The sequence below is a fragment of the Armigeres subalbatus genome, chromosome 3, assembly GCF_024139115.2.
Source record: "Armigeres subalbatus isolate Guangzhou_Male chromosome 3, GZ_Asu_2, whole genome shotgun sequence".
Lineage (NCBI taxonomy): Eukaryota > Metazoa > Arthropoda > Insecta > Diptera > Culicidae > Armigeres > Armigeres subalbatus.
In genome coordinates, this window is record NC_085141.1 from 313,991,820 (window position 1) to 314,010,859 (window position 19,040).

Consider the following 19,040-nt stretch of genomic DNA (forward strand, 5'->3'; position numbering starts at 1 on the left):
GATGATAAGCTCAATTTTATGAGCCACGTCGATTATGCATGTCAGCAGGCTTCATTGGCGATAAAATCTTTATCACGAATGATGTCCAACAGATCGGCGTTGGCGTAGCATTGTCTATGCACTAAAAGCCGAGTACAATGTAAAGAAATTGATCAGAGTACACCGGCTGATGTGCCTACGTATCGCACCATATCATATGAGGCGGTGTGCGTTATAGCTGGAATGATGCCGATTGGCATACTCCTAGAGGAAGATGTGGAGTGCTACAACGAAAGGGACTCGGCGCAAGTGCAACGTGTCAAGAGAGCAGCTTCGTTGCTTAAATGGCAAAGAGCATGGGACACCGCAGTCAAAGGTCGTTGGACCCACAGACTAATTCCGGATGTGTCCAACTGGGTTGATAGGAAGCATGGTCAGGTCAACTTCCACCTAACACAGGTGTTGTCTGAACATGGTTGCTTTAAAAAATTCCTACACAGGTTTGGCTTCGCAGATTCTGCGAAGTGTCCTGAATGTGTAGGTGAGGTAGAATCGGCAGAGCATGTGATGTTCGCATGCCCGCGATTCGAAGTAGAACGCAATGCCATGCTGTGGTGGCAATGCCATCATTAGTGGTATGGATACAACCCCGGACAACCTCGTCGAGAGGATGTGCCGGGAGGAAACTATATGGAATGCGGTGAACACAGCATCTCAACAGATTATGTCGAAACTGCAGCGGTGGTGGCGTCTTGAACAAAACTAACGAGTGCAGTAAGGGCACCTGTGATGCAGTGAACACTTTGCTCACCCCGACAACCAACATGTCGCGGGTGGGCTGCGGGGACCTCAGTATGTAGATATAGAGGTCATTGTGGTTCATGCGCGGTGGTTGTTGTCGGGGTGCTCATCTCCAACGTGAGATTATGATACGGACCGCTAGGTTACTATCATAGCTTGCGATCGACGGGTGGTGAGGTAGCCACCCTTGAAGTCGATGTTGTGTGTATTGACGTCAAGTGCGTTAGCATAGGCGTGAGCGTTCTCAATAGTCCCCCCCTGATGTATTGCTTAATTGCGGGCCGGGGGTACGGACTGGCTAAAGAGTTTTGGTTTTAGTGGGTCGGGTAAGAGTTACATGACATACCCATCCCCACACTACCTGAGTTACCTCCTCAGGTGTTTGGTTGCAGATTTCCGTTTACCCTTGCTCAAGAGAAAAAAAAATGTGTACACACAGTACCAACAGTATTCATTACCCAACCTTGCAAAGCTGTCTGGATTACAGTCAACTTCAGTCTTGGAGATAGAAAGTCTTAGCTATAAATGTGTAGAATTCGTTTGATGATCAAAAAATTGACAAGAAGCGGACAGTACGGTCTCCCGTTCTCCATCCGATGGAAAACCTCTGGCAGATTGTTACGAAATCTGTTTACGATTTTAATATTAAGAATAAAGAGGAATCAAGGAGTGAGATCCCACCAGTAAATGCCAAAAGATAGAACGTCAGTGACACCCATAGTTCGAGTAGTTTTCTGACAAATGTTGAAGGTTTAAGATAGTGGAAACGATTATTACATTAATTGAATGGAATTTAAACTTCAAATGTCTGAAAAGGAGATCTTCAGTTTGAAAACTGTTCATACCCTCGCTATGTTGATTCTCTTTGAATATGATGAATATGAACTTTATTTCTATTGTAAAGACCTTTAAATAAAACATGGATTATATAATAGGAATCGAATGGGATCTTATAATGATAGAATTTGTGTGATGAAAGGCTATGCTTTCACTATTGCATCATCTCGGTTGAAGTTGAAATTCTAGTTTGCCTCTATTTATAATGAATTGAGAATTTCCACATTGAAAGACTTTTCCTTTCATTCGCCAGGTTTTTGAGAAAGCGCGCTCTTTTTATCGGACCGAAGAGCTGCTGTTCGCAAAATTGGAAGCCGTCCAGATGGATCTGGATAGCGATTCGTTGCTTTGTGACGGGAGTGCGTCCGAAAGCGAACATCGGTTGCTACAGGAGACGGAAATCATTTTTAACGTATTGGCCTCGGTTAAGTTCAACGAAACCATCCGCAATGCACTCGTAACGAACGTCGGCGGAACGCGGAAGGTGCTCCAGCTGGCCCAACGAATGCACCGCTTGCGCTCCGTGGTGCACGTGTCGACACTTTATTCCAACTGCAACCGGGTGGAAATCGGAGAGGAAATTTACGACGACCTTCCCCTTCGGCAGGAGGTGACGCTACAGGTGAGTGCACTAATGCGAAAATGGTTTGCAATTACTGCTCACTGATGATTTGATTGTGGCTTAATCGTGTTGATTGAGCTTCACTGCATTTTCGCAATAGTTAACCACAGCACTGACGGAACAGGAGATGGGACGCTTTCAGCATTGTTGCCTGGGACCAATGCCAAATACGTACACATTTAGTAAAAAGTGCGCGGAAATAATGATTCGGGATGAGTTTGCTAAGCTTCCGATAGGAATCTTCCGCCCTCCGATAGGTAGGTGTCAATTGTAATGGCCACAATTTCACAGTAGTATAATTCGTTTATGATGTAGCAATGCACAAATAAGCTTTCCCTACATGAGATGACATTATGGCACATTATATTCGCTTATTGTGATATTTCTTTCATCTGCATATACTTTGATTAACATTAAACTATAAATTAAATCTGTTTTTGAAATTCTTCGCATTTTATCGAATGAAACAATTTGAAATACATTGAAGAAAGTGGAGAGCGACACTAAACCAAAAACAGTTCACACGTTTCTGGAACTAATACATTTCGCACTTCTATCGACCTGCATTGTTATTTTTTTATTGTCTCGTTTATTTGGGAGGTTCAATTACCGTGATAATAAGATCTACGAAGCCGAAATCAATATTAATAGTACATTTCTTGATTCTTATACATAGTGTCAGTTTTTGGGGAACCGAAAGAGTCGCGCTTTGGTCGAGTTTAGGGAATACAGTAGGAAAGGAAGGGAATTTAGAGTGATTAAGTAATTTTGGGGGCCCTCCTTAGCCGTGCGGTAAGACGCGCGGCTACAAAGCAAGACCATGCTGAGGGTGGCTGGGTTCGATTCCCGGTGCTGGTCTAGGCAATTTTCGGATTGGAAATTGTCTCGACTTCCCTGGGCATAAAAGTATCATCGTGTTAGCCTCATGATATACGAATGCAAAAATGGTAACCTGGCTTAGAAACCTCGCAGTTAATAACTGTGGAAGTGCCTAATGAACACTAAGCTGCGAGGCGGCTCTGTCCCAGTGTGGGGATGTAATGCCAATAAGAAGAAGAAGAAGTAATTGCGATGCTGATATTTAAATAGTCAACATTCTTAGCGATGTTTCACATCTGTAACGGGATACACAAACAAAAAAAAATCATTTAATCGGAGAGGCTGCCAGCTTCGAATATGATTAGGCGCGAAATGTATCGCATCACGTGCACAACATGAGGGAAATTGTGTTCCAATCAACCAAATGATACCGATTTTCTTCCTTCATTTTAGTGATTTCCACCTACCGAGAACCACTCCCCGGCTGGACGGACAATTTGAACGGGCCTTCGGGGCTGTGCATGTGGACTGTTAAAGGACTGATCCATACCATCTGGGGCAGCGCGTCCAAGCGCGCCAACCTGGTTCCGGTGGACTATTGCGTGAATGCCTTAATTGCTGCCGCCTATGACATTATGGAACGACACCGAAACAGATGTCAACGACAACTGAACAGTTGCCAAAATGGCACGGGTAATGAAGTGGGCCAACTGTCCGCTAACTCCCAGCCAGATTGCACGAATCAACTGCCGACATACAACTACATGTACATGGAACATAGTCTCACTTGGGGGCGCTACATGGAGATGGTTTCGCTTGGCTTCGAGAGTCGGATGCATCAGATGGTGTGGTGAGTTGCAATCAAACGTTCGCCGACCACTGGCGGAGTTAAGCTGGAGCTGGGGCATGATGGGGCGCGTAGCCCACCAAATCGAATATTTCACTGAACTTTAGTTATATACGCCAAAATTATTATGAGGAAAAACTGATTTTCCGCCAATTTTCTGAAGAAATCTTGATATTTCTTTTGCAATTGAAATAGAATTTTTAGTTGAAAATTCCATCGTAAATTCCTATAAGAAATTTCTTCGGAAATACCTTTAGCAATTCGTTTGCAAAATCTATCCGAAAATCTTTCAGACTTTGGAAAATTCTTCGATAATTCATTCTAAAATTTCTCCAGGAATTTCTTCGACATTTTTTCTCTGAAAATTCTTTAGAAAATCCTTCCACTTTCCACTTCAGGAATTCCCTCCAGAGATAATATTTAGAATATAACGCCTTCAATGTTTTTTTTTTTTGCAATTCTTGATCATAATATCAGACATTTTGCTGAATTAGCTTTGGTAAGTGTTGAAATGGTGTATGCTCCGCGTCGCATAATAAATGAAATAGTGTGATGGGCATGACATCAAAAATCTCTAAAGGCAGGTTCATCTATCGATTCACGGTATGTCAAGCTATGCAATGTAGCACGACAACATGAAATCTGACTGTTCTCTGCAGCAACATGTTTTACTGGCAAGAATGATCACGTGAAGTGAATTAGATTCTCCCTTTTTGGTTCAAATGTATCATTTTAAAGCCCATTTTTCGTCATTGCAGAAAATAGCGCGTGCAACTCGTTTCAACACTCGTAGTATTTATCCAAACCGGCAAGATAAACTTACAACTCGAGCTGAAAAATCATCTTTTAGCAACTAATTGCACAAACTACTGTTGATATTCATCCTGGGATTCCTTCGAAAAATTATATGGAAAGGCCTTTAAAAATGTATTCAGAAATTCCTTCGGAACTTCCTTTTCCTTTTAATTAGACCATGTAAAATTCCTGCAGGAATTATTCCGTATATTTTGTTGAAAGGATTTTTTTTTCGAAAATTAAGGTAATTGAAGAATGAAATAGAAAATCCTAAAAATCCTAACGAAAATATCAAGAGAGTTTCCAGATGAAATTTTTGAAGGATCTCTTGAAGTGATTTCCGAAGCAGTCCTAAAAGAATATAAGAATTTCTTTCTAGAGTTTCGGAAGGGATTTTTTGAGGAATTACTGAAAGCATTTGTTTGAGAATACACTGGAGTCGGTTTTTACGCCATGGATACGTTCCGCGTAAATCAAATCCGCGTAAAAAAAACCGCGTAGATCCCAAAAACCGCGTAAAAAACGACTTCACTAAAAATCGTTTCTTTGTGGTTTTCACAAAAGAGGCTGCACTCATAACAAAGAGATGAAGTGTCAAAATTGGAACAGCGCATTTGCTGTCAAATCGGTTGTTCCAATCGAGCACAAGGTTGTTAAAGGTAGGAGTATTGCGCCTCTTTGTTTTTAATCCAGGCTCGTTAGTTTTCACGTGTTTCCGAACCTTTTTTAAAAACCGTGTAAAAAAAAACTTTTGAAAAAATCCGCGTATAAAAAAACCTCGTAAATCCCGAAAATCGCGTAAAAAACCGCGTAAATCCCGAAAACCGCGTAAAAAACGACTTTAAATAAAAAAACGGATTTTCGCTATTTTCACGCGTAACCAAAGGTCTATCAACCTGTTTCAAATATGGTGCATACTCCTTGTGCTATATGTATACATAGAATAGAATGTGAATGAAGAATAACTTCTTGGCCATCCGAGAAATTCCTGGAGTAAGGCCTTTTGGATCTACACGCGTAACCAAAGATCTGTCGACCTGTTTCAAATATGGTACATGCTCTTTGTAGCATAGTTTCTTGTCTCTTCAAGAAATTCCTGCAGCAAGGCTTTTCGATCTACACGCGTATACAAAGGTCTGTCGACCTGTTTCAAATAAATTGCTTGCTCCTTGTGGTATATGGATAAATTCCGAGTGAAAATAGTCACGTAAATAACGACCCAAGTCAGGGACGTGGTACGGGTCGGACAGGAGAGCGACATCAGTCCTCGATTCCGAGACCGACTGCCACAGCAGCTGCTGGACAGATGCACAGTGGTTAAGATTCAACTGTGTTGCTTGCGTGGCTTCTTCTTGTTTTCCTTTCCGATGGGACACGGAGGTTCACCCATAACGTGATTACATGCTTGCTTTTTGCTGGCGCAGATGGACACTTTGGTAACTTATCGCATTCCTGCGCCTTGTGCCCTTTCCAACCACAATGACGACGCAGGTTGCTACGGTCTGCGCCCTTAAAGTCGTAGGACTTATGTCCCGACTCTAAGCACCAATAGTACCAGTCCAGTTTGCTTATTGGGCTTACTGACCAGCCAATTTCAACATCCCTCGCTCCATTAACTAGGGTAGGCTAGCTGCGTGCCAAATATATGACCTTTGTACCGCCCTGCTCTCTGACGGCAGAGACGACGTCGTCCACGTTCGTGACCTCGTCCAGTTGCTTGCACTGGAAGGTCACTTCCGTCCCTAACGACCTCACCTCGGCGCGGTCTCCCAAGATCTCTTCCCGAGCAGCACAAGTCAGACAAAAATGGTTGAAGCAACTTGATTGTGACTAAATCTGGCCACATATGAGTTGCAGCGACCTATGTGAAGCATGTGTGCTGCTAGGGTTGGGCCAGTCGTCCCGCTAGCTCCACGTTTCAGCACCAAGATCATTTCACCAGTCTTGGTGCGTCTGACGCTTCGTGCGTCCTGTTCCAACGCCGAAAGCTTTTCGGTCGCCTGCATCGATGTCGGCGTACTTATGCTTATCGGTTTTAAGCAGCAAGGCATCTACTCTGTCCTAAACTTTCTTTGCGGGTCGAGATGCGCTCGCCTTCCGCTTTGAGCTACTGACCAGCTGCCAGGGATTTTCGGTCAACACGACGTTTGGTCTACTGTCGCCTACTGCTTGGCTTTGCTCTGAGCACCTCCGCCGGTTTGTTGCCTGAGCCGTTTTTGGTTAGGCGCAATATTTTCCTCGTTGGACGTCAGGGCGAAATGAATCACCTTTTCTGCCATAGTCTATGTTCCAAGGAAGGAGAAGGCCTCAGTTGTGGCACCTTTGTCGGCCTTCTCGCTTCTCCCGGGTGGCTGATAAAAACGTCCTGTTCTTGTCTTACGACTCGAACACCAGCAGTTTCTGTTTCAGTTCATTAATGATGTTCTGCCTTTCGCTTGCGAACTCAATAATATTATCGAGTTACTCGACGACCACCCACATCCCGGGTAGTGGTCTAAATATTGTACTCAAATCGGAAAGTCTAGATTATAGACACTGTAGGTTCTATAGACATGCTGAGGCGAAGACGAGGGTAGCCAAACGAACTCTCAACTAGTGTAGCTAAACGAGCATGATGCCACGATTGCAATCCAAGCAATGAAACGTGTGACGTCAAATACGCGTGGTACACTTCTCCCTTCTTACTTCTCACATCTCCCATATTTATCTCATTTTTACACATTTTACATCTCACTTTTCACTTTTCATTTCTCGCCTCTCACTTCTCACTTCTCGATTCTCACTTCTCACTTCTCAACTTTTCGCTTCTCACCTTTCACATCACACATCACACACCTCACTTCTCCCTTCTAACTTCTCTCTTGTTCCTTCTCACTTCTCACATCTTACAAATTTCTTTTTATTTCTCACTCTTCACTTCTCATAACTCACTTCTCACAACTCACTTCTCTCCATTCGCTTCTCGGCTTCCACTTATCACTTCTCGTTTCTCACTTCTCACATCTCGTATCAAATGTCTCACTTCTCACTTCTAAATCTCACTTCTTACTTGTAGCTCCTCATTTCTCAGCTCTCACTTATAACTTCAAACTTTTCACATATCACATCTTTATCTCATTTCTCACTTCATTATTCACTTCTCACCTCTCACTTTGCACTTCTCGCTCCTCAATTCTCACATCTCACTTCTTACTTCCCACTCCCCACTTCTATCTTCTAACTTCACCCTCACCCCCACCCTCACCCACCCTTGCCTTCCCTTCTCACATCTTACTACTTTTCATTTCTCGCTCCTCACTTCTCCTATCTCACTTCTCACAACCCAGTTCTCTCCATTCAATTCTGGCTTCTTATTTCTCACTTCTCGCTTCTCACTTCTCACATCTTACTCCTCGCTTCTCACTTCTCACATCTTACTCCTCGCTTTTCACTTCTCACATTTTACTTCTCGTATTGAATTTCTCACTTCTCATTTGGTCGGGGTTCAGCCAAATCGCACCAAGCGCCAACGAAAAATTTCCGATTTTTCTGCTCAAACTTTCGTTTAGCAGATTTAATTGATCGTAAATCGTATCGGATATCCCTCAACCCCATTACTGAGGATATCATACTGCAAATGTACGTTCAAATTGATATGAAACTATTTCCGTTGTCCTTTTACGAACAAAATATCACAAGTCAGTCGAAAAGCCGCTTGGTGCGGTTTGGCTGAACCCCGACCATTTGTCGCCTCCAACCTATTTCTCGGCTTAACTTCTCTCTGGTCCCTTGTCACTTCTCACATCTCACAAATTGCTTTTTTTTCCTCACTCTTCACTTCTTATAACTCACTTCTCACAACTCACTTTTCTTCATTCGCTTCTAGACTTCCACTTATCACTTCTCGCTTCTCACTTCTCACATCTTACATCTCACTTCTCGTACTGAATTTCTCACTTTTCAATTTCACTTCTCATTTGTCGCTTCCATTCCATTTCTCGGTTCTCACTTATCACTTCTCGTTTCTCACTTCTCGCTTCTCACATCTTACACCTCATTTCTCGTATCGAAATTCTCACTTCTAAATCTCGCTTCTTACTTACAGCTTCTCATTTCTCGGCTCTCACTTATCACTTCTCGTTTCTTACTTCTCATTTTTCAAATCTCACATGTTTATCTCATTTTTCACTTCACACTGTTCACTTCTCGCCTCTCACTTCTGACTTCCCGCGTCTTACTTTTCACTTCTCACTTCTCTCTCCTCACTTCTTACTTCTCACTACTAATATCTCATTTCTGCCTTCCCACTTCTCCCTTCTTGTTTCTCACTTCTTACATCTTACATAGTACTTCTCACTTCCCTTTTATCACTTCTGATTTCCCACATTTCACCTCTCACTATTTATTTCACACTTTTCATTTTTCAAAATTACTTTCCACTGCTCACCTTTTGCTTCTCACTACTCGCATATCATTCCTTACTTCACACTTCCCAAATCTCACATTCCACTTCTCGCTACCGTTTTTTACTCATCATTTCTCCCTTCCTATTTCTCACTTCTCACTATGCACATCTCACTTCTCATCCACTTTTTACTTCTTCCTTCTCGCTTGCTTCTCGGGTCATACACACTTAATCCACAATTTTTTTCTCGGTAAAACGAATTGACGAACATGATCGTAAAATCCAATTTTAACTGATATCTCGTTAATAAATATGACGTTTATACAAATAACTGAAACTCGGTAGTCAAGTTTGCCATAGTTATTGGCAAACTGGAATTTACCCGAATTTCGGTAAACTCAATTGTCAAAAGTATAAATCTCTATCGCGATCTACCGTTAGAAAACACGTGGCCATCTTCAGTTCTCTTGGTAAGTTTTTATTCTATAGCTCAAATTTCCTTATTTGTACTTATATAAATAAATTCTCGAAGCATTACAGGCTGCATTCAATATTAACATAATAAAATTTATGTATGTTTATTATTTTTAGGAAACAATATAGCTGTAGTCCACAATAGAACCATTCGTCAGAGACATAGCAAGGACGACAAAATCCGACTTCCCCGCAGGAAGGAGTTCGAACTACAGCTCTTTACACAAGGATATGTGGATCCGCAGAATGATGTTGCAGAGTAGACGTGACCAGGTTTATTGTGCAAAATTTATAAACTTCATGCTGCACCAAGGGGAACGACACAAGTTTTTTCAAATCGAAAAATCCCGAAAAAGACAGCATATCCTACTAATACGGCATATCTTTTGCGTGTTTTGTCTTCTTTTCTTGTCTTCTTTTTTTTTCTTCTTTTTTTGTCTTTTTCAAGATTTTCCTGCTGCAGCTTGGAAAAACATGTGCCACTCCTTTTGTGCTGAACCATAATTTTGGAAGTAGTTTTTGTATTTGAACATTGTTTTGTTTCGATTTATGAATATGAACAGCAACAAAAACGAACGAAATATATTATTTTCATTTGCATTTGCGCTTTTAGTTTTTTTTTATTTTGGTCTATCTGAAAGAAAATAAAAAAATCACTGGATTTCGGCAAACCACATTACCGATCTATTCGGCAAAGAACTACCGAACGGAACGGCAATTTTTGACAGATGGGTGGTTTCGCACATTTTACGACCAATCGGTAATTTGAACTTTTACCGAGATTTTTACCGAAGTATCGGCTGTTGGATTCTCGGTAATTTATTTTGCCGGCCTCGGTGAAAAAAATTAAGTGTGTACCACTCGTTTCTTACTTCTCAAGTCTTACTACTCACTATTCACTTCTTATTCCTCACTTCTCACTTTACACTACTTACTTCACACTTCTCATTTTTCACTACGTACTTCCTACTTATCTCTTCTCACTTTTTCTATCTGAAATCTCACTTATCGTATCTAATCTCTCATTTGTCACTTCTCACTTCCCTCTTTTTACTTACCGCTTCTTGCTTCTCAGTTTTCCCTTCTCACATCTCACATGTTTATCTCATTACTCACTTCTCACTATTCACTTCTCGGCTCTCATTTGTCACTTCTCATTTCTTCCTTCTTATTTCTCACTTCTCGCTCTCTCATTTCACTCTCCTCACTTCTCCCTTCTTGCTTCTCACTTCTCACAAATTATTTCTCATTTCTCACTTCAAGACAAAATTTTCAAAACGACTTATCTGCTTTTGTAAACAAAGATTCAAACGACGATTTGACGAATCTGATAGCTCTCCCACGCAAACCAACACCATCAATAGTTAGGTGAAGGATTCCGCTACCTGTTGATGGTGCTGGTTTGCGTGGGAGAGCTATCAGATTCGTCAAATCGTCGTTTGAATCTTTGTTTACAAAAGCAGATAAGTCGTTTTGAAAATTTTGTCTTGACTTGTCACTTCTCACAAATTATTTCTCACTTCTCATTTATCACTTCTCATTTCTCACATATCACTTCTCAATTCTCACTTGTAACCTCTTACATCTCACTTCTCACTATTCACTTCTCGCTTCTCACTTCACGCTTCTCGCTTCTTACTTCTTACTTCTCCCTTCTTGCTACTCACTTCTCACATCTCACATATTACACCTTTTTTCTCATTTTTCACTTCTCACTTCTCCCTTCTCACTTCTCATTCGGCCTAACGGCTGTGTCCAAATGACCTTCGGGACTGACGACCTTCGCTCAAATGACCCAGCATCGTACCTCCATTAAATATTCTAAGTGTTTTCCCTTGAAAAGGACTTAGAATTTTTTTTTTGATTTTCTAAAGGGTTTTGCGTAGGAAATGAAACAAAATATATCTCATAAAAGAATTCCTAAAGAATTTTCCGAATGAATTTCTAAATGAATTTCCGAAAAAAAATTCTATAGGAATTTGTAAAGGAATTATTGAAGGAATCTCTATAAAAAATTGGAGAAATTTCCAAAAATTAATTTAAGAAATAAATTTTAATTCCGAAAATAAATTGGAAGATTCCTTTGAAAGTTAAAGAAATTCCTCGAAAATTAAAGAAGGAATTATAAAAAAGCATCGAAAGTCATTCGGAAATTTCTTTACGCATTCTTTAAGGAATTTCTTCAGAAATTCTTTTGAGAATTCCTTCGATAATCCCTTTGAATTTCCGTTTGAAACCCCTACGAAAACTCCTTTTGGATTCCCTATTTCATTCTTCAATAATTTTCCAGAAGAATTTTTTAACAAAATTTACAAATTTTGAAAGGAATATTACATTGTTTTACTAAAGGAATTTATTGTTAATTTTATAAAGGCCTTTCGGGAGATTTTACGGAAGAATCCCTGGAGGAATATTCAAATGAACTACGGAAGAAATTTTATTAATTATTCCTGAAGAAGTCCGAAAGAATTTCTGAGGGATTTTCTGGAGAAATTTTGGAATAAAATCCTGTAGGAGTTTTCAAATGTTTTGAGTAGGAATTTCTTAAAGAACTGTTGAAGGAATACACGACAAAGTTTCCTATGGAATTTACAAACAAATACCTACTGGAATTGTTATTTGCGAGAATTCCGTTATGAACATCTGAAGGAACTCCTTCGGAAATTCTTGTGAAAATTGGAATTAAGACTTCATGCCAAAAATATGGAAAAGGGTCGTTTGGCCGAAACCCATTCGGCCGGAATCCATTTGCCGAATGCCACTAGGCCGAAAGTTGTGACCGTATATACCATTTGGCCGAAAGTCATTTGGTATACAAGGTTCATGTTTTGTCTGGCTGACCGAAATGACCCTTTCGGCCAAATGGTTTGTTCGGCCTAGTGCCACTCGGCCAAATGGCTTTCGGCCGTATGGGCTTCGGTCGAACGACCCTTGCCCAAAAATATCGGGTTTGCAGTCGATCCATTATCATACTTCTTCGGATATTATTAAGAATTTCTTAGGAATTTACTTCAGGAGTTACTTCGGAAATTTCTCCAGAAATTTCGTAGAGTATTCATCCAGGTGATATTTCATGAATTTAGATATTTTTTTCGTAAAAAGATACCTCCAGGAATTAGTTCCAGTAGTCATCCAACTGATCTTCCATGCATACCTTCACAAATTTCTCCAGGGATTTCATCGTAAATTTCTCTAAGTAATCGGAAGCTCCTCCAGTGATTCATTACTAAATTCCTCAAGAAATTACTTCTAACATATCCAGAAATTCCTTTAGGATTTTTTCTAAGGAATTCTTCTAAAATTTGTCTGAATTCTTTTAGAAAAGCTTTCGGAATTTCATTAAGGAATTCCCTTAGAAATACGCTCAGAAATTCTTTCAGGTATTCCATTATTTTGGCTCTTGTAATTCCGCCGGAATTACTTTCAGGTATTGCCAAACAAATACCTAACGGAATTTTCAAAGGAACTTGAGATATTCCTTCGCAAATTCAAAGACTCTAGGAATTCCTTCAGATTTTTCCTAAGAAATTCCTTAAACAAAATTCTATAGGAAAATCTTTTTGAACATCCTTAAAGAACACTTGCATCTTGAGAATTCCTTCGGAAATTCCTCAAGAGATTCCTTCGAAATTTTCTTATCGATTTTTTTTTAAAGAATTTCTTCGGAAACTTCTTTGGAAATTTGGTCGGAATTCCTACGGAAAATACTTCGGAAATAATTACGGAAAAAGTATCAGGGAAACATCCCGAAATTCCCTTGGGAGAATTCCTTCAATTTTTTTAAATTGCTTCAGAAATTCCTGCGGAAATTGGTTTAGGAGTTTCTTCGAACTTTTATAAGAAATTCAACAATTATTTCAGAAATTTCTTAAAGAAATTCTTCCAGTAATTCTTTATCTATGTGGAAAACGATATTGAGGACCAAAAACATGTTTTTTGAAGAGGAGAATATTTAGGAAATATGCAAAAATATCCACTGCCTACCGGTGGGAATCGAACCCACACCTCCCTGTACGCCAGACAAGTGCTTTACCACTATGCTACGGTAAACTTAATGCTATTCACAGCGGTAATGTGACAGATACGGTGCAACCCCCTACGGCAATTAGTAGATCAATCACACTCATCTATACCCTCTCTTTTCAACCACGTGCTTTTTATTTTGGCTCACAGTAATTTCTTATGAGAATTCTTGGAAATCCTTCAGAATTTCTTCAACACTTCATCCTGGAGTTCTTCCGATTTTTTTTAGGAAACGCTTCACACACTCCTCCGTAAATTCAATTGGATATTCCTTGAGACCTTCGAATATTCCTTCAAGATTTTTTTTTTCAGAAATCACTCTTGAAGTTCTTTTAGCAATCATTCGTAAATTACTGAGAGACAGAGGGTTCTTTTCAATCATAGATAAAATACAATAAAAAATTCGTTGCATTTGAAACTGTCTGACATTTCTTTAAATTAATTTATCGCTTGACCTTCAATTATAATGCTTATTACTGACGCCAAATTATAAATGAATCAATTACGCCAAATTACTGGCGCCCCACCTTTACCAGAACTCTGGTGCCACCCGTGTCGCCGACCTGGAAAAACTAATAGGCATATAATGCATTCATTTCTATATGAGCTCTGGAAATGTTTTGAATCATTCTTGAATAATCATTGTCGATAACATAATTGAGAAATTTACATATATTCATAAAAAGGGTTATACAATTAATCGCGGGGTGAATTTCAAATTTATCCCATATTTTTCTGCTCCGATTTCCAAGTGATCAAATGTAACTTAATAAGTTATCGTACAGCGCAGAAATTTAAGTCAATTGTTCAGCATATATGTAAGCAAATAATCTTCCACTGTAGTTTCACCTTTATGCGCGTTTGGAGCAATCTCAACACGTGTTTTTGGAATATTATTTGTAAATGCCCGATTTGTGGCTTTGTTTTGGTGATATAAATTATATAAAATATTTCATCATCATTATCAAATCAACGTATTATCTCCATAAATCTGATTTGTTTTTATACACGATCGTGAACATATAAATTAATTTGAATAAAAATCACTGCACATCCGTTTATTATTGCATTGTCATTAGGACTTTTTTGTAAACGGCCTAGTTATACCGATTTCAAAGCGTCAATTTCATTCCAATAAATCTATTCCATTATCGCGAAGCATTCAATTAAAGTGAAACCAAATACCGAAACCGTGGAGTTTAATTTCATTTCATAATTAAAGAGCGAACCCACTAAATTATTTTTTCCAGGAACTACTCCTACTGCATTACCGCATACCGGCCGTTGTTCAGATTCCTGTCATTCTGCTTTCACTCCATCCCGGCCGCCCTGCTGGACCTCACCCAAGTGATACGACGCAAAAAACCGCTGTGAGTTTTCAACACGGTTGCTTTTAATTAAACTGCTCATGTGTTCTGTCCAAAAACAAATAGTTTCATTTCGTTTAAATTGTGGTTGGAGCGAGGAAACATACGTAATTTGGAAAGACCATTTCGAGGCAAAGTTTGTGATTTGTTATAAAATCAGTCATAAATAACTAAAATTTAAATGCACTCTCCTAACAAATTGGATGTTAATTTCATTCTGTTGATTTTGTGTGGTTGAATTAAATAAGCATAGTATTTTGTTTGCATCTGGAAATCATCTCAATTGAGTTTAACACTCTGCCGAAACCACTTTCCATCTTCAGATACCGCAAAGCACTCCGAAAGACCACCCACTTTCTGGAGCTGATGTCGTACTTTGGCCTACGTGAATGGACCATTGGAAACGGAAACTTGCGTCGGTTGCGGTCACTGCTATCGAACGAAGAAGCTCGGCTGCTGGAATTCGACATGGGAACCATCAACTGGGCCGAATACTTCCGGACGTACATTCCCGGCATTCGGCGCTACTGGTTCAAGGAACGAACGGTCAGAGGAGACCGTTGGAAAGCGGTTGCCAACCGAAGGTGGGTGCTTGTTTTGTTCTGTAGCAGTGCACAACAATGCCGCATGTCGTTTGGTCGGGAAACTATGCTTCTTTTGCATGATTTCAGATAGAGAGAAAGATTATGTTTTCCTGTTAAGCACCTGTATTTAGAAGACAGAAATATTTATAATGCAATTATATATTGAGCATAGAAGGACTCTAAGGGGCCAAAGAAAATCGACTTTTCGAATTTCAGAAACGGATAGTGCTCGAAAGTTTCAAATCTTCGAAAAAAGTCCCTAGATGCAAAATTTCAACTCAATCGGAATTCGTTAATTGTTTGACCAAAACGGTCAAAGTTTGACTTTTTTGAAACACGTCTTAGAAAGTCCCAAAAAATTTAGATGTCCCAAAAAGTCATTTCTTTTCCATTTTTTTGTCGAGATAATTTTCGTGATTATACAATAATTCAAATATTTAATTATTTCAAATATTAATCTTTTATTTGCTACTCTTTGACCAGTGGAAGAGCATACTGGGGCATATTTTTATTTGTTATTTAGTCACGGCTTTACATTTTACCAAACATAATAATACCGTACCGATCAACGCAGAATAATATAAATATTCCCTCCTTTCTTATACATTATCTTTTTTATGTAGATTCCACTTCATGCAGCGGATGCTACGGAAAATTATCTGGGTGTGGATTTGCCTTCGGTTAACCCGGCTAACGTCGAAGTTTGTCGTAGGAAACTTGTTTACCATCCTGATAGCTTAAAAAAATGAACTGGGCAACCATCCTGCCGTTGATTTTTTTTTACGTGCTACTCTACCTCCACTCCAGTTTATCCATGGTTTCTTTCGTCTTGATTCATAGAGGAATGGCAATCCGTTCATGGAGATGACTCTTCTGGACAATGGTTTGGTAAGCAGAAAGTTTTGTTTCAATGACTGTCGAGTTCTCACATATTTAGCTTACAATCGTAAAGATCAAATCAACACAAAGTTTACATTCAGCATCCTTCGTGACACAATAATAATACGAACTATTACGCTATGGTAATGAAAAAAAAACAATTCGAAGCTTTCATTTTTTCTATTCCTAACTTCGTCATACTTTCTAAGCCAAATATATGGAGTTGTAAATAACCCTTAAGGCCACTCCTGACGGAATCCAAGATTAAAAGTGCTTGCGTTTTCGGGGGCACACCACTCGATTCAGAGGCGGCGCACAACTGTCATTTTTGTTGATTTAGCTTTGCTGGGTCGCAGCATGCGTGAAATTATAAAAATAACAGTTGTGCGTTGCTTCCGTATCGAGTGGTGTACCATGAGGCATCGAAATCCGTACACTTAAGCACCTTAGTAGGCTAGATGTACCAGTTGTGGCTATAGCACCAGTTGTCGCACTAGTGCTTTATATGCCAAATGGCCAATCAAATCACTGCAAACCAAATTCATATCGATAAATCATATTCATATGATACGATAAAACCTTTGATTTCTTCCAAAACAAGCAAAACATAATTGTAAAAATTGATTTTGCTTAATTTTTGACGTCCTTTGCACCAGTTGTCGCACTAGTGGTCCCTATTTGGCTAGTCCCATAAGAAAACAATGGGATTTGCCAAATAAGGAACCAAAATTAAGAATAGTGCCACAACTGGTGCATGCGTTCCTATTATGGATTAATCAATTTTGATGATTATAACAAATTTTATTGTGGTTTTCACAGCTGTTCCAAGGAGCAGAAAGTAAAACCTTTCGCTTGATATATAAAGTCCACCCACATGTCTTTTACTTATTTGTTAAAAAATAGTGGTTCTTATGTATGGCGACAATTGGTACACCCACCCTATATGACAAAAATCATTAGAAAATAGGAATCAAATATAAATAAAACGATTTTCATTGACATAGGAGCATGAAGGTTTCTACTTTTGAAGTATTTCACATTTACTCATTAAAAACTACGAAAAACATAATAAAATAATGAATAAAATCAACTACTTCTGACTCGAAATCCGTCCACCGTGGACGGATTTCGAATCAAAGGATCAAAATCCGTACAGCTATTTTTAACTAAATATTTAAATTGAAACAGTTTGATTGACTAAACTACCACTGTAAATAGTTCGATACGCACCTTGAGAAGCGATCCCTTCGATTTGTATTCCGCTTATCTTATGTAATGATTCGCAATTAGTAAAGAAACACATTACTTTTGGTGCAATAATGCTCTACCCGAAAACAAAATGGCGATTTGTTTTTGATTTTTGTTGTTTTAATTTCAAAGCCTTCTTTCCATTTCAATGTCCTAAAATCTTACTGCCAAGTATGTGAACAGGTCAAGATAAATTTGTTCTACAATTATTACCTTTAACCCCCTTTAATCTATTGATATCTCATGAGGTGGACGGATTTCAGTGCTGTACGGATTTCGGTACCGCACGGTACCCCCGAAAACGCGAGCACTTTTAAACTTGGATTCCGTCAGGAGTGACCTTAAATCGAAAGAACACATTTTATGAAGACATAAACATAAGACATAAACAACAAAAATATCAATTGCGAATAAAGAATAATATGCAATAAATCTGCTAAAAGTATTATAGAAAAACGACAGGTACTCCCGGAAAACAACAATGATATTAATAATTATTGTTTTTTGCCTATGTTCTAGAATTTACGAAGTAGTTAGTTGAAAATAAGCATAAAATCGAAATTTTGTTCTGAAGAAAGTGTGTCGAAGTGCACTAGTCTTCCGTGAATACCTGTCGGATCGCAATTTGTGTTATTTCTCGAATATATCATCAGGCTCCTTATGGTCACTAATAATATCACAGGGATTTGACATCGAAACTTTTATTTAATTCATTTGTTGCAATTTCGGACAATAACATGTATGTAACTGGTTCGTGTTTAAGCGATAACAGCTTACTTTCCATACCATACATATTAAAAACCCTTCTCAAGAGGTGGGTTGTTCAGGTCTCCGTCTAGGAGGCCAGAGGCAATAGTCGGCAGCTCAGTGCGCAGCGCCAGCGTGGGTCACTTAACCTTCATCTCGGCTAAAAAAACGCCGGTAGAGGTTATTGACGGCCTATGGCTTGTGGAGGCGATGAACCGCAAACGCGATGGGCTTTCGGCCTTCGAGGTGGCGACGGAACAGCTGGACGCCATCATCGACTTTACGTCATCGAAGTATAATATCAGTAAGGACCTCAAGAGGAGCTTGCAGAAACTTCGAAAGTCGATGCTGGACGCCAAGCTGGAGAGGTCGGTCGGGACGGCCAAGTGTAAACCCGTGAAATCGGTGGAGTCGAGGTCTACCCAGACTGAAGCCCAAGGATTCGCGGACTCGGGCAAGGTCGAATCGACCGAGGGCGTGCCAGCGAAGACGGTGGTACCAAAGTCTACCCAGACTGAGGCACAAGTATTTGCGGGTACGTCGGGGGTGACTGCTCCAACGGAGCAGACACAAAAACGGAGGAGACAGTCTCCAGGGGATGAGCTCCCTGGGGGCCGCTCCAAAACGCGGAGGG

General features: G+C 39.7%; 1 protein-coding gene across 1 annotated transcript in view; it reads left to right on the top strand.

Annotated features, from left to right (window-relative positions):
- The window catches only part of LOC134220834 (fatty acyl-CoA reductase wat-like), a 32,330-nt gene extending 14,409 nt beyond the window's left edge, over positions 1–17,921 (top strand). The window contains exons 2-7 of the mRNA XM_062699954.1: positions 1,871–2,239; positions 2,340–2,496; positions 3,512–3,908; positions 14,832–14,951; positions 15,272–15,532; positions 16,156–17,921. Of these exons, the coding sequence (XP_062555938.1) occupies positions 1,871–2,239; positions 2,340–2,496; positions 3,512–3,908; positions 14,832–14,951; positions 15,272–15,532; positions 16,156–16,273 (1,422 nt within the window). The 3' untranslated portion in view covers positions 16,274–17,921. The remainder of the gene's footprint in view (positions 1–1,870; positions 2,240–2,339; positions 2,497–3,511; positions 3,909–14,831; positions 14,952–15,271; positions 15,533–16,155) is intronic.
- Positions 17,922–19,040: the final 1,119 nt, after the last annotated feature.